Source organism: Hippichthys cyanospilos, chromosome 6 (genome assembly GCF_059441005.1).
Source record: "Hippichthys cyanospilos isolate Australia breed blue-spotted pipefish chromosome 6, RoL_Hcya_1.0, whole genome shotgun sequence".
In the NCBI taxonomy this organism is placed as follows: Eukaryota; Metazoa; Chordata; class Actinopteri; order Syngnathiformes; family Syngnathidae; genus Hippichthys; species Hippichthys cyanospilos.
In genome coordinates this window covers 16647040-16662647 of record NC_142374.1, presented here as the reverse complement: position 1 = coordinate 16662647, position 15608 = coordinate 16647040, and the positions used below count along the sequence as shown (strand labels likewise).

General features: G+C 42.2%; 1 protein-coding gene across 4 annotated transcripts in view; it reads left to right on the top strand.

The window, feature by feature from the left end:
* Positions 1 to 13521, top strand: part of smad6b (SMAD family member 6b) — a 28601-nt gene extending 15080 nt beyond the window's left edge. For 2 of the 4 annotated variants that reach the window (XM_088416535.1, XM_088416531.1), the window contains 2 exons: positions 12440 to 13067; positions 13184 to 13521. In XM_088416535.1, coding sequence (XP_088272661.1) covers positions 12440 to 12981 — 542 coding nt within the window. In that variant the 3' untranslated portion in view covers positions 12982 to 13067; positions 13184 to 13521. The remainder of the gene's footprint in view (positions 1 to 12439; positions 13068 to 13183) is intronic. The other 2 variants (XM_088416533.1, XM_088416532.1) reach the window with 2 other exon arrangements.
* The last annotated feature ends 2087 nt before the right edge of the window (positions 13522 to 15608 follow it).

Here is a 15608-nt window from a genome sequence, read left to right as displayed (position 1 = left end):
CAATCAGCCTGCCCCCTTGTCCAAAGTGAGAAAAATGTTCCTCAAATTAAGTCAATCATTCACAAAACTGCTCTGCAATTACTGTATATACCGTATATATGTGTGTGTGTGTGTGTGTGTGTGTGTGTGTGTGTGTGTGTGTATATATATATATATATATATATATATATATATATATATATATATATATATATATATATATATATATATATATATATATATATATATATATAATTTTTTTGTTTTTGTTTTGTTTTGTTTTTTTCGCCTGATTTGAGTCATACTGGCATTAATCGAGCCTTCCACCCAAGCAATTGGGAAGCAATATAATAGCACTCAAAGTCTCAGGAAGCTGCCGGCTAACTAACAAACGTTTGGACAGAATACACGCACGTCACACTTTTGCCCCTCTTAACAATTCAGCTTTGTTGAAGTTCCGCGCTAAATTCAGGCACATTGTAGTTATATATAATCTTTTGTGCGGTACAATTAAAACAACAAATTGAATGGCGGCATTTAAAAAGCTCTGACAAATATGCGCTACTTGGTCCGCCCCTCTTGCCTCGGTAATCTAAGCGCATAGCGTAGATGCGGCGCTAATCTAAAGAAGTCCTCGGCACGGCCTAAAACCTTTTACGTGCCACGAGAAACAAGCGTGCGGGCGCGGTATTTATCTGTCTTTTTGGCCAGCCAGCGCGGTGCCAGCGCTGTCGGGTATTTGACTAACTTCTGAAGGGCTCGCAGATAAAGATTAATCAAAAAGCTCATGCATGACTCCGAGTCTAATCTCCCGGCACCACGCTTGTCATTCAAGGTAACACAGCTCCCTGTGTTTGACCAGAATAAGGTGTGTGTATGCGCGGGAAGGCTTCTGCCCCGTTTTTTTAGTGGCGCAAGTGACCTAATCGCGCGGACGGGATGCCGCTGCCATCTTCCCTTGGCTTCACACCGCAGCACAGCAGCAATAGCTCCATTCATTGAGCTCAGGGCATGGGGTTACAGCAACAAATAAGGAGCGTGCAATGTCATTAAAAATGTATGGAATGTCCAACTGTTAGTTTAGTGTTTTAGTGCGCCTCCTCTCAAGGCTGAGAGGGGGAACAATGCTCCCTTTTCAGCAGCCACTGTAAATGTGCTTGCCTGGCAAAGGCGAGCGGAGGAGGTGCCAGTTGTGGAGGCTGTTTTTATTTTCTGACCATTTCACCCACAATTATAAATCCAGACACCGGCCTTGGTGGCTATGATTTTGGCCTGTGGTCCGATTGCCGGCGAAAATAGACTCGAGAGCCCCCCCCCCCCCCCCTCCTCCCCGGAGGAGCATCGACAGTTGCGCCCCAATCTATAGCCGCCAGTATTTTTAAAACTCAAAATAGTCGGTGCATTCTTTGAGCCACCAGAATGCTGTGTGCGGATTAGCCGCAGAGGCCCATGTCAGTCGACATCGCCAAACAAGCCTTTTACAGCGGGAGGGGAAGGACAGAAGCTCATTGTGGACAGAGAGGAACAATAAAGCGCTTCATTTTCTCGGCCTGTTCACATGTAACTGGAGAAACATGATTTTCCCTCCTTCATTATCTTAAACTTGATCTGCTGGGCATAAATCTCTCACACTGCTGTGACTGAACATGAGACCAAGTGGAGACATTCACGTCATTTTTAAAAGCCGATATGCAGTACCGGTCAAAAGTATGGAAACGTTTCCCACATAAAATCATTCAAAGTATTAACGGTATGAGGTGAAAACCGTTTCAGGTCATAAAGCATTATTCACATCACAAAGATGACTCGGGAAGTATCATGATGTGCGAAGCTGTTACCTAGCCGAAAGGTGCCTACTTTGAAGAAGAAGAATTATAAAACCTATTTTGTTTTCATTAGAGCTGTAAATAACGGTTTCCTAATCCAGGCTCGGGGAGAACATCCAAACCACACAGGAAGGCTGGAGTGGATTTGAACTTGGGTCCCTGAACCGCTCACAGTTCAGTGCTAACCGCTGCTCCACCGAGCCACCCATCAATGGAACAATCGATTCATTAAAAAATAAATAAAAATTGACAGTGACAGCCCTAATAAGTCATCTGTAAAGAAAATGATTGAGACACCTGACCGATGAGAATGTATCCTTGATTGTTCCCTACTTTTGAGAAAACGTATGTTATATTGCTTCTTGGCGTTTGTATGCACGATTTCATCTCAAAGCTGTACGATGGCGTTGATCCTGCATAGTGTTGTAGATCATAAACAAATTTTTACTGACGCCATCCCTACCTTTGGGTTGTAAAAAGAAAAAAAAAATCTGTGGATGCTTGAAATGTTTACTTCCCTCGTCTTTTCTTTGGTGTGTCTTGGCTGCGTGGCCCGAGTCCATGCAGCCAGGCTGTCGCATTTCAGGGTACGGTTTAGATTAGAGGTCTGGCCGTAACTTCCCCCTCCTCTCCTCTGTGCGAGCGCCAGCACATAATTTGCTTAATGAAATCCTGCCATTGCCTTTAGCTCGGAGACTTTGTGCGGATGTTGACAGGGAAGGGCCGTGCCGGTGATTGGAAATGTTCACTGCTGCATTTTTAATTGATGTCTCTCTCGTTGTGAATGGACCGAATGGGGAGGGGCGGGAGTGTTGTTGTCTGTGTTTGGAGCTGGTGTCTGGATGTTCACGGCGGAGCAGTGTGTGTTACAGCCCAGCAAGTGTTGTGATTGAAACATAAACTCCGATGCCACATTATCCTGACAGAACACATTCTCCTCACGGACTCTGATCCACTGGACTCGATCAATAGGAAACCCATCTTTCAACTGACAATTCTGTCCATCACTTATGCTGGAAAGCAAAAATCTGCCTTTCACTTTAAATTAGTCCTGCTAACAGAACATTTTTATTATTTTCAGCTTTTTACTATAGTATTTAGCTTTAAAAAATGTTACAAAAGGTTTTGCTGTGGGTTTTTGTTTAAATGGCAGCAGTGCTTCGGAGTCTGTGATGTTTGGGTAATAAGACCCGTTAACGTGATCTGCGTGTTCAACTTTTGAGAGCGGTAACTTCATATACCCAAATATGGGCATTTTTTGTACAAATTTTTGTAGAAATTGATCAAATTTGTTGGCTGGGTGATATATAATACAATACAATCTCGATTTTTTTCAGTCATTCTTGACAATTTGGATTTTAATCAAAGTAATAAACCCAACAGATCTTAATCTAAGGACAGCAAAAAATAGCTGTTAATATCTTGTGCATAAGATGCCACAATTAAATAGTTCACTCTTGTAAACTCTAGTTCCAAATCTCAATTTTGCGATTTAGCTCTTTTTCAATTGAGTGTACCCTGAGAGTTCTTATTCGCAGATTGATTAAGTGATATTTGTCATATTGATATCGTTATGATTTATTTTAACGCTTTACTGGACACACAAAGTGTCCGTATTGTTTAAATTCTAACGTACCCTAAATTTCTCTCAAATCCAGAAAATTCTTGACTGTTTAGGACTTAAAAATAGAAAAAAGTGTTCCTAATAAGGGCTATTTTTGCCTGTTTAGACCATCAGCCGAAGGGGCCCAGTAAAGGGTTAATGACCAGTGTTGATATTGTTAAAGACATGATGTGTTGGCAATAAATGCAATCGCAAGGAAGAGCAAAGCTAGCTAGTAGCAAACCCCTGCTGCGAAAGCCTACTACGTCAATTGCGTTCTTGTTTGTGTATTACTTTGCTAACGCACAATAGCTAGCTCCACAGACTCCTCTGGTACTTGCTGATTCTTTTCTAGAGGCCAGCCGGTTGTGTTAGTGTTTCTCGTCCAACGGGCACGTTCAGTGTATTGTGATTTTTCACAGATTCCCTGTACTGTTTTCAAGTGGTAAACCGAAAAATATCCATCCAAAGTCCTTGCAGGAAGGCCAGAGTTGAGATTCAACCCATAATATCAGAACCGATGCAGATGTGAGACCCAACCGCGTTGCCTCCCGAAAAAATCCGCATCCAACCCCCCTCAAAAAAAACTTTACAAGATTTATAAGATACTCTGAGAGAAAAAAAGAAATGACCTTCTTGTTGCACCCCGCCCCCCTACGTCCTAACCAGAGTAGGAAGTTAAGAGGCGCAGGGGGGAGGAGGAGGGGGGAGTTGAGGAATGCGCAGGGTCCTCTTTACTCAAAGGCTCCAGCCTACTTGGCTGAAAATCTGCCTCGCACACTCGCAAACAAACACTAGCGCACACACGCATGCACACGTAGGTTGTACGAGGAGGTCAAAGAGCGCAGCCACCCAGCAGGATGTTCGCTCAGTGTTTTGCTTTCGGTGCTCGGCCGCCTTGCCCTCTTTCACGTCTTAAGGCCTTGAAACGCGACCTCGGCAAACGCCGCCGCTTTGAAGGGCGGCGGGCTCCATTTTAGTTCCTTCATGTTAGCTTCTTTGTAGCCTTTCTGTAATTTATTGATCTAATTTATGGATCGTGTTAGTTATCTGCTACATCAAGGACGCCGGGCTTTTCCTCCCCGGAGGAGTCGTCCCAGAACGGAGGACAAGTGTCAGAGGAAGTAGATGACAATGTGAAGTCTCCCCATTGTGACGAGCCAGGCTCGCTGGATTCGGTTTCGGCCGTGTTTTGCGGGAGCGTACATCTCTCTCTCTCCCTCCCTTCTTCTTTCTCTCCCTCCCCCCTCTCTGCCAAGAACACCAGACCTCGGGGAGAAAAAAAATCCATAGACATATAAAAGCAAGCTTCAGTTGGCGTGTCTGACTGATAAAGCTGACTTTGATGGTAGAGATAGCCCAGACGCCAGCCTAAATGTTGCTTGCTCAAGGTCCCAGTCTGCCAATGGGAGCCATTGTGTGCCGAAATACAAGCAAAAGGGGGATGCGGACGCATAGAATTTTATTTCAGGTGGAAAAAGGTCAAATATGAACGAGCCAGTTGCTAAGGAATCCTCACAAAATGTTACAAGTGCAATACAAAGAGCATAAAGTAAAGTCCTGCTTTTCTCCTCACCCCAGCCCCCTCCAGCCTATCAGTTCATTGGGAGAGACTAATAGCCGGAGGGGAATCTAATCCTTGGCACAGGATGAGAGGCTGCTGCCCCCCTCTCCTCCCTTTTCTCCTTGCCGCCCCCTTCCCCTCTACTGGGCTGCTCAGAGCTGGACTGGAAACAGTGTTTTTGTCCCCCCCCCCCCCACCTCCCTCTGCTGCAGACTTGCGGAGGAATGAGTTCATGTGCACGCTCCGCTCTGGATTTTCAGGGATGAGGTGGAATGGAGGTGGCCGGGTGAGCGCAGAGGGGAAGCCATTGTTTCTTTGCCTGTTTTAACACTGACTCGTCCCATTTTAGCTTTTATCACACCCTTAAAGCCATTTCTGCGCTGTTATTTAGATTTCCACGTTGCTATTTTTGTGTGCGTCGGTCCTAATCCGCAAGTGAGCACAAAGCTTTCATTGCTCGGCGGTGTTCGGATGTGAACTTGTTTTGTTGTGACTGTAGAGTTTTCCTGAAGGCGGGAGATATTTGAAGAGCTATTTTAAGGATTTTTTTTATAAATGATTATTATTATTTTATCATGTTTATTTTGCCTGGCACTGGATAATGTTTATTTTTTACTAATGCAGAGTTCATTATCTGGCATAAAATTCAATAACCGATTGATCAATCGATCGATGATTGTTTATTATTAATTTTGAGAATGAATAAAGTAGTTTTTGGGCCCCATAAAACTTAGTGTAACCTTTTAATGGCCACTGTATGTGTATGGCACACGAACGTAAGAATATTTTAGACATTATCTTGGAAGTTATCTTCAACCCATTAAACCTTCTCTTATAAATATGTTATGCACATAAAAGAACACGTGAAGACATTTTTGTCTTTTTTCTTGAGGTGGTTGCGCACTTTTAAGTACTTAGATCTCCCAGCAAGATGCGCATCTTATAAAAGCCTTGCCAACACATTTAGTTCTTCAAAGTTAGATTTTTTTATCACAGTTCCGCAAAACCGAATGTTGCATTTCTTGATCTCTTAATGTATTTGAAACCATATGAATTACCAAGTTAAATATGACAACAACCAACGGAAGGCTCTTCCATCAAGCATTGATGCTTACTGCAGACTTAATCTGTAACTTAAATCAGGTGCCCTTCTTTCACATCATTTATCAGGTCAGAACGTGTGTTCACGTGTCAGTCATCAAAGGATACATGCAATATCAGTTGAGCTGTGACAGAAGAAGAGAGAACATTTCTGTGAGGCCTTTCATTGAGTTGGAAATCTTGTCTCTTGCCCAAAGGCGACTTGGACGGGCTCCAATTGAGCTGTATAGAAAATGGATGGTGGAAGTCACCACACCTAATGCTCACTTGTGGAACAATTTCATTTGTCCATGACCTTGCCCCGGTGTTGTTTTAGCCTGTCTGATGAAATGAGGTCTCAGCACTTCATTTGACTGACTGCTCAATACTGCCAAGCTCAAGAGATGATTGCATTTTGGAAGCAGTACCTTGAAAGCCGATGGAATTTGCACTCGCCTGCAAAATCAAGGTGTAATATGCTGCTTCTTTGTTTACCAAGATGTTTCTTCTTAGCTTGAAAGCTTGAAGATCTCACTAAGGGTTTCTAACCTATTGGGGATTTCAAAGTGCGGTTATGAGCAAGTTTACTTTCCTTTCTTGTTTTTCAGGCTGGTTTTAGCAGCGAATGATGGCGGACATTCCAAAGTTCTGTTTTGAGTGTCATGAATTAGACTTCACAGACTTGAGGGGATCTGGAGTCAATTCTCGACAAGTTGTTCGCTGTAACAACAGAAACGTGCGCGCTTCGAGTTTGGTTATGTAACGCCCTGCAGCTCATTAACTCCTTTGCGTGTTGAGCGCATCGGAAGAGGAAGTGTACACAGGCCGTGTTGTGGCCGAGCGCGCCGACTCTGAGAGTGACACTAAGAGGGGTGGCTTTTGAGAATAAAATAACAATAATAACATGTGCTACTATTCTAATGGGTAAACGGAGCTGTTAAAGGGCGACGGGGTTAAATGGATGCAGAGCACCAGTAATTGCTCCCATCCTGTCACGACTCCACCCTGAGCAGACCCTCTCAAAGGCCAACATGGATTCAAAGAGTTGGGCGCCTCTGCTGTGGTCAGAGGGGAGGAAGACACACGCCCTCCCCTAATTCAGCGCCTCGTGTCGTTTGTGAACGGCCCGTCTGTGCCTTGCCTCGCTCTTGCTCTTTTTCTGTCGCGTTTTGCGTGCATATACTATCACAGACCAACGTAGACTGGTAGAGTTCTTTTAGGGTCTTATGAAATTCTGCCTTTTATTGAGCAGACAAAAAATATATTTATATATATATATATATATATATATATATATATATATATATATATATATATATATATATATATATATATATATATATATATATATATATATATATATATATATATATATATATATATATATATATATATATATGTTTACTTTCTGAAACACAATTATGAACACAGAAAACCAAACAACAGATTTCAACTAAATTATGAAATGCCGTTTACAAATTTAAACTGAGCCCAGCGTTATACAGCGTTTATCTCGAGAAACATGATTTCAGACAACTCTCTCCCCATAAACTTTGATCAAGGAGACAAATTTGAATGCTGAAACAGCAAATTTGAGTGCATACGTTAAAAAGTTAAAAAGTGATCAGTAGGAACGGCCTTTGTATGAGGCTGCTAGCAAAGTGTGCATAGTCATTTACAGTATAGCTATTACGCCAGCACTCCCGCGCTCTAGCAATGCCAGATGTAGCTATAACAAAGCCTGAGCCACCGGTAAAGGTGCCATAATTCAATGTCTACATGAACGTCATTTTTAGCACCCTGTGTTGGTGATTGAATGTGATTTCGGGAAAAAAAAAAAACAACATTGTATTGGGAGTTAGGAGCAACAGTAGAAAGAGTAAAATAGAAACAGTACAGTGTGTCCCTGTATTAAACTAATATTTGTTTTTCAGTTAAACTTCTCACTACATTTCCAGTGTTGCTTCTATTGCCTTAATAGCTTTTTTTTTTTTTTTTAACTGAGGTTCTCAAATTACTCAAGGACTCGTTTCAGCCCTAGCAGAAATCTTAACTCATTCACTGCCGTGAACGTTTATATTTACCAGCTGGGATCCAGCTGTTCATTTAGTACATTTTTCAACCGGTACCCATGAAAGAGGGTCTTGCCCAGGTTGTAAAATGTAACTTTGTAAGCCACTGCAATGACTGACAGATCCCTTTAGAAGGCGATGTTTCCCTGCTTTGGGTTTGAGATCAGCACAGATTTTAAGTAGCAGATAAAGATTAGGCAGTGAATATTTGCTCATGTCAGTTTTGACGGAAGGAAATGCCAATATGTCAGAAGCCAGGTGATTTTAGGCCCCTCATACCTGAACAGAGTATACAAATGTATGGTTTGAACATTGTGATCTAATGTTGATTATGCGGAAATGATATAAAATCCTTCCGCACACATGATAATCTCTAATGACACTCAACTGTGATTGGAATCATGGCTCAAGTGAGACTACAAACCTGGGCAGTAGTTTTTGACGTTTGTTTGTGCATTTGTTGCTTGAATGACTTGTTAGCAAAATTATTCAAAAAACTAGCCTTTAAATCGAATTATTCCAAACAAATTATTAACTCTCCAAACAATCACTTTAATATTTGATTAAACTCCAACTATTGTGCCCTCATGTTCTTGCCTTTAGCATTTTTGGCTATAAAGAACCAAGAAAGTCATTGAGATTTGAAAACATTGGAAACACTGAATATGGCACAGCGAAATTCTGGCGTGTAATCCCTTCCTACCTAACACCCTTTGTTGAGACTGCTCTTTGTTTCGGAAAAAGTGTCTCAGACTTGGAAGCCTACTTTTCGTAAAACGTTTCAGCCGCTTCTGAGTAGTCCGAAATCAGAGGTTCCACTGCAAAAAGCACAATTCCGTCAAGTCCAACTCGCGCGTAGCCGAGGGTGCACGGTTGCCGTGGAGATTTTCCAAGCGTCCAGCTGCTCGCTGATAGTGGCGCTTAGTCAAAGAGATCCTAATGAGCCCTTCTCTCAAAGCGCTCACCTCAGCGCCCCCCTCCCGTAGCCAAAACACACAAGCCCAGGACAAAAACACAAACACGTCTGCTTCGCGGACACGTGCGCAAAAGCACACGTAGACGCTTTGACACAACAGAGAAACAGGAAAAGGCCTGGCTCGCCGGCCCTTCATTGTCTTCCCGCTGGCTTAGCATTTGGTACGTTTCTAACCTTTGTCCCGCTCGTCGCTCTGCCTGATCCGCCTCGGAAAAAGAGTCATTCTGATTATTTTTGATTGAGATTGAAATCTTGATGAGTAAACGTGACTATTAATTGCTTTAACATTTGGTTCAACCGGTAAAAACTTAATAACTTGAAAGGACAACCACATTTATTGACAGTAAGCCGTTTTTCACAGATTAAAAAGTATATCTGCCTTCAAGCTTTTTTGTATGACCCGCCTGCACGTGTTTCAATATTCATTATTTGAAAGAAGTCGAATTTTTCATTAGCATGTCAACGGAATTCACTTTAGCGTTAACGCTAACAATGCTTCCAACGTCTTGTATTTAAAAAGACTCAAATTTTTTTTTAAAGGGACAACTTCGTTTATTAGTAAGCAAGGAGACCAATAACCGATATTTTCTAGCCAATATTCATTTTAAGTAAAAGGGAAAATATTGGTGACAAAAAAAACTCGAAATGTCATAAAAATTACTGTTGTTGTTGGGTTGTTTATTCATTTATTTTTTTGTAGTAAAATTTTAACAACTTCAGGGAGCTGACAGGATCAACAGCTTGTCTCTGAGGATAAATGAAAACTTTAAAAAAGTAAAAGCTCCCGATATTTTTCTACAATAAATCAATTTCAGAATAACAGATATGTTGAAATTTCACAAATCTTAGTTTTTCTAAACAAATTTAAAACAGAAGCGAAACATGCAGCGCACGCATGGTCAATAGAACCTCATGTAAAGTTAACTGAAGATAACAATACAATTTTCCTTGCGGGAAATTGATTTATTATCTATCACCAATTATATTCGTAAAACAGGCCAAATATTGAGCTGATAATTTGACCAGCCAATAATGAAACTGAAATGAAACTGAGTTGTCATTTAACATCTTAAAGAACTCTCAAAAAGCCACAATTCATATTTTTTTTATTTTTTATCAGTTTGAGAAACAAAATTTGAAATCACAATTACATTTCTATTGCCTAGCCCTACTTGGTTATAGGCTCTGCGTGTAAGGACGATCAAATAGAAGGAGACGTTAGCCATTTGGCCTTCCAAAGTTTACCTTGATGTGTGGGCTGCGTTTGATTTGAGACAATCCAGGGGGCCGTAAACAAGTTGGCTCTGACTCCTTTGTACCGGCCGCTCGCAGTAAACGCTGAGCTCGGAGTGGACGAGTCGCGGTGTGGAATTCACTAATGGCACATGCATGTTGGGGCCCCTGACGAGAAGGGGGGGGGGGGGGGGTTCAGCAAGCGGTGTGCGCGCAAACACACAGAAAGCCTGTCTGCAGCCCCCGACTCCCACTCAGTCACTCCCAGGACCGCGCCGCACAAAATAAGCCCCAAGCCAGCGGGCGCGGTTGTGTCTGCACACGCCTGGCTTTTGGCTAATCTTTTCCGCAAACTTCATTAACAGAGCGTCACTGGGACGGCAGAAGTCTTTTTGGTTCCTCTACCTTCAAGGCGTCTGTTAATGCGGCGGGCGGTCATTACGCTCCGAGAGCACACAGGCTGAATGGAATGGGGCCACAGGCCTTGGGCTTTAAATCCTCTGTGCCAATAGACTCTGTGAAGCAAAATAATGGCATCACTCTGTGTGTGAGTTAATGGGAGCTGATAGCATGAAGGCCGGGGGGTCAGCGGGTCACGGGCTTGTGCTAAGTTGTCAGGGAGCTGAATGCCGTCCCCGGGCCCGCAGCGGGGGGATGCGTTGGGGGAGGGGGGACCCCCTGCCTCACCTTCTACCAGACCCCCACCCTCCTCTCTTACCCCTGTGGAATGTCAAGAGGAAGACGTGATCACATTCCGTAGAAGTACGAACGTACAAAAAAAAAAGAAAAAGACTCTTTACCGTGGCCGTATTTCATGAGGCATGCAAACAGGCAGCATGTGCGTGCGTGGATGGACGTCCACCGAGGGAGCACTAAGTCACTGAGGCCTGTTGCTGAAAAGTTTTCACAGACAGCAGCCATGAAAAGTGAATTAGCAAGCGGATTTACTGGTCATTGGGAGATGCCAAATTCATTCCTTTGTGACAAGGGTGCGTTTTTATGGAAGCTCCGTCCCATTTTATAAAAAGTTTTTGTTACTCTCAGAGTCCGGCCCACCAGTGGAATTTTACTGTCAGAAGTCAACTTCCTCCTTTTGATTTTTGTTGTTTGTTTGTTTGTTTGTTTGTTTTTAAGTTTGGGAAGATATGAAACACCAAATCACTCGACAGAATCAAATACGAGTCTGCAATAACTAACAAAATCTGCAATAATGACAACACTGGCAGTCAGCTTCTGATGGGTTTAACAAAAAAAAAAATGAACACAGGCAGGTGGCTTCTGCTTGGTTAAATAAAACAGGCTTCCGACAATACATACTGTATATATTTACATACATGGGCTTCAGGCAGTGAAATAAATGACTAAATAAGCAGGTTTTTTCTTCATTAAAAAAAAAAATCTTAATTTAAAAAAAATGCTGGAAACAGGTTTCTAACAGTAAAAAAAAGGGCTTCTGAATGTTAACAGCAAATTGCTTTAAACGAGGTTACAAACATTTTAGAGAGAAGCTTTTTTAAATATTTGTATTTAATTGTATTTTTTTAACTTGCAGGAATAGGCTTCTCTATATGTTCATCTAACCAGCAGAAACAATGAAAATGACAATATGTAAGCTTTTGACCATTTTTCATTAAAAATGAATAATAAAAAATCTTAGAAATTTAAAAAACTTGCAAATAAATGTGTTCTTGAAGACCAACAGTATGTTTTAAATATAATAGTAGGTCTATTTATCATTAAATGATATTACATGGGGGGGTGGCACTCCTCCGGTGGTCGCCATGTCTGTTATAGCTATGGACAGCCGGAGGACGCGTGTGTATTGCTGCATTTACCATAATGCCCTAAAGCTCCCAAAATTACACATACTCCCTTTAAGCATGTATCTAGCGAGCTTTTATTCATGACAGCGACCTCCTAAGGCGGTGGCGGGAACCACAGGCATTCCCTCGAGTATATGTAGTTAGTCGTCCATTTGGGTGTGTGTGGGTGTGCGTGTATACGCACGCGACGGTATTCATCCATGGCTTGGATTTCAATATGGCGCGCGTTTTCTCGTGTTGACGTTTTGACTCCAGCGCGTCTTCTTACGTGTGTCTTCGGCAGATGCCAGCATGTCACCCGAGGCCCCCAAGCAGAGCCACTGGTGCAACGTGGCGTACTGGGAGCACCGCACGCGCGTGGGCCGCCTCTACACAGTGTACGAGCACTCCGTCAGCATCTTCTACGATCTACCTCAGGGCACGGGCTTCTGCCTGGGCCAGCTCAACCTGGAGCACCGCAGCAGCACGGTGCAGCGCACGCGGGGCAAAATCGGCTACGGCATCCTCCTCAGCAAAGAGCCCGACGGCGTGTGGGCGTACAACCGCAGCGAGCACCCCATCTTCGTCAATTCGCCCACCTTGGACGCGCCGGGCGGCAGGAGCCTGGTGGTGCGCAAGGTGATGCCGGGCTTCTCCATCAAGGTCTTCGACTACGAGCGCTCCTGCTTGCTGCGCTATGCGGCCGAGGCCGAGCTCCTGGACGGACCCTACGACCCCAACAGCGTGCGCATCAGCTTCGCTAAGGGCTGGGGGCCCTGCTACTCAAGACAGTTCATCACCTCCTGCCCCTGCTGGCTGGAGATCCTCCTCAACAACCACAGATAACACCCACGGACCCTGCGCACCATCCCAAATATCATCTACCTAGATTTAATATAAAGTTTTATATATTATATGAATTATATATATATGTATGTATATATATATATATATATATATATATATATATATATATATATATATATATATATATATATATATATATATATATATATATATATATATATATATATATATATATATATATATATATATATATATTCTACATGTAAATACGGAGTCCTTTTTACAATGTCATTATTTATGTATGGTGCAATGTGTATATGGACAGGAGGAAAATAAATGGAAAATGCACTTTGGCTTATCTATATTACACACAGTATATATATATATATATATATATATATATATATATATGTGTGTGTGTGTGTGTAAAAGATAAAGAAAATTTCAATACCAACTTGAGAAATTCTACAGCAAAATTAGGACTGTGCCTGGATTTGGTTGTATAGTTTTTATATACTATTAATATCCAGACAACAAGCTAACCATTCACACATTGATAATAAAGTATTCGCATAATAAGTCGCCTTGTTTTCGTCTGTTTCATCTGTGCGGGCACCCAGTGGTGAGCATGTCAGCTTCATGATTGGCGCTTGATTTATCTGTAGAGGAATCGGATTTAAAAAAAAAAAAAAAAAAACTTTCCTTAGTTTTCCTTCATCAAATAACATGATACAGTATTAGTAAACTTACTTACACAACGATAATAAATCTGCCTTATTTGCAGACTACAGAAATAGAACATTTTTTGGAAATCAAACAGGTTTTTAACTAAACTACATTTCAAAACAATCAACTATAAAGGAAAAAGTTATGAAATATTTTTATTATTGATCATTGTAGTTCTAATTCTGTGGTTCATGAGTTGAAACATTTATTTTTTGGTTTCATAAAAATCAACTCACATTTTTATATTACTGTACCATGTTTTTTATCTGTAATTAATTCTCAAGCCTTAAAAAAATATTAGGCTTACGTCCACTGGAGTAAAGAGTATTGTTTTAGAGTAACTAGGCCATATTTGCCCTCTAGTGGTGATTGGTGATATTACAACTTAAAACTTATTGACCACTGTCTTATTTGCAGTTTGGCATCCGTGGATATTTTTTCAAATTTTTCCTGGGTTCATTCCACCCATTTTCTATGGGAAACTTCTATTGAATGTTTACCTGACATTTTTAAGAATATTTATGGTTTGTTATAAAAAAAAATATATCCCCATTTATTTATTCATTTATTTGATTCATCAGAAAGCCAATCATGGTTGACCATTTAGCTAGATCTTGGCTACATGAAAATGACAAAATATTGGACACTAGCATTTTCCTTTGACCTGCCCACTTGTCCTTGAGCTCCCATGAAGCCTTAGTGTTGGAGATGATGGTTCAAAGGACGTAGAAAATAACTTTCCTCCTTGTAGGTGTGACGCTCAAACAGGAGCGCGATCCATGCATGTTCGCCAAGGCCTCCCAATGTTCGTTGAGAGAATCCGGGAGACCCAGCAACTTGAGCCGTCCTCTGTGATGTTGGAATGTGCACTTTTTTTTTTTTTTTTAACAAGCCTACTGGAATCTTCCAAACTGCTGCCAGGGTGGATGTGGTTTCCTTGGCTTCCTTCATAATTGCTGGTGTTGGGTTCGATTGGTGGTGCGCCGGTGGCGAGCGTGCGTGCGCCTTTGCCAGCATTCAGCAAAGGAGCTATTCAGCTCCGCTCGTTCTGCTTTCATGAGCGTCTTTTAATAGAGCGCCGTCGACGTCCTCTAAACTCGCATTTGAAAAAGCTCGTTACAATGCGCGGCGCCTTCAAACTCCATAAGACCATTTTCCGATTGAGCGTGGCGCTGAGCGAGGCGTCTTGCCCCTTCCCCTTCCATAAAGCGGCTCAGACGGCCTCCTCCAGGCCCCGCTGCCTGTCTGGAGCCAACGTTGTGGAGAGGAGTGGCTCCACTCTGCCTCTGCTCACTTCCCTACAACTGGGGGCCATTATCCCACTCCTTTGTGTCTCTGTTATGGGAAAAAGGGTCCGCATCACCACTGGAGAGGAACTAGCAGACAATTATATACAATGTACGGGGGTGGGCGAGGAGCTAGGGCTCCTCGTGGGCGCGTTATACAAGCCACCGCAGAAGAGAGAAGGGGCTTTAATTAGATGGGGGGGTGGACTGGCTCGGAGCCAAGTGACAGTCCATATACCGTGTGTACATCTTATTTGTGGAGGGCATTGAAAGGAAAAGTCTATGGAAGCCGCGTTTAGGATGGTTTTGATTAGCACGCCTCAATCGTTTCCTGCCCAAGTCACACAAAAATAACATTTTTTTTTCCACCATTGAGTTGATTCCAAACATGTGCTCATGTCATGCCATCGACACTTGTGCGGTATTTTCATCATTTGTGGGTCATTTTCTTCCAAGGGATTGCACACTACTGCTAGTGTGATAACTACCTGGTCGTGCCATGCTGTCACCATTTGGGTGAAATTTCAGCTCCCTGGTGTCTTCTTTTAATGCTTTTACTTTGTTGTGAAATGCCTTTGATATAAAGATCAAATGAAGGGTTAAGGAGAATCAGTTGTACCCCTCAAAAACACAGGATTTTTTCATATCTGAGTT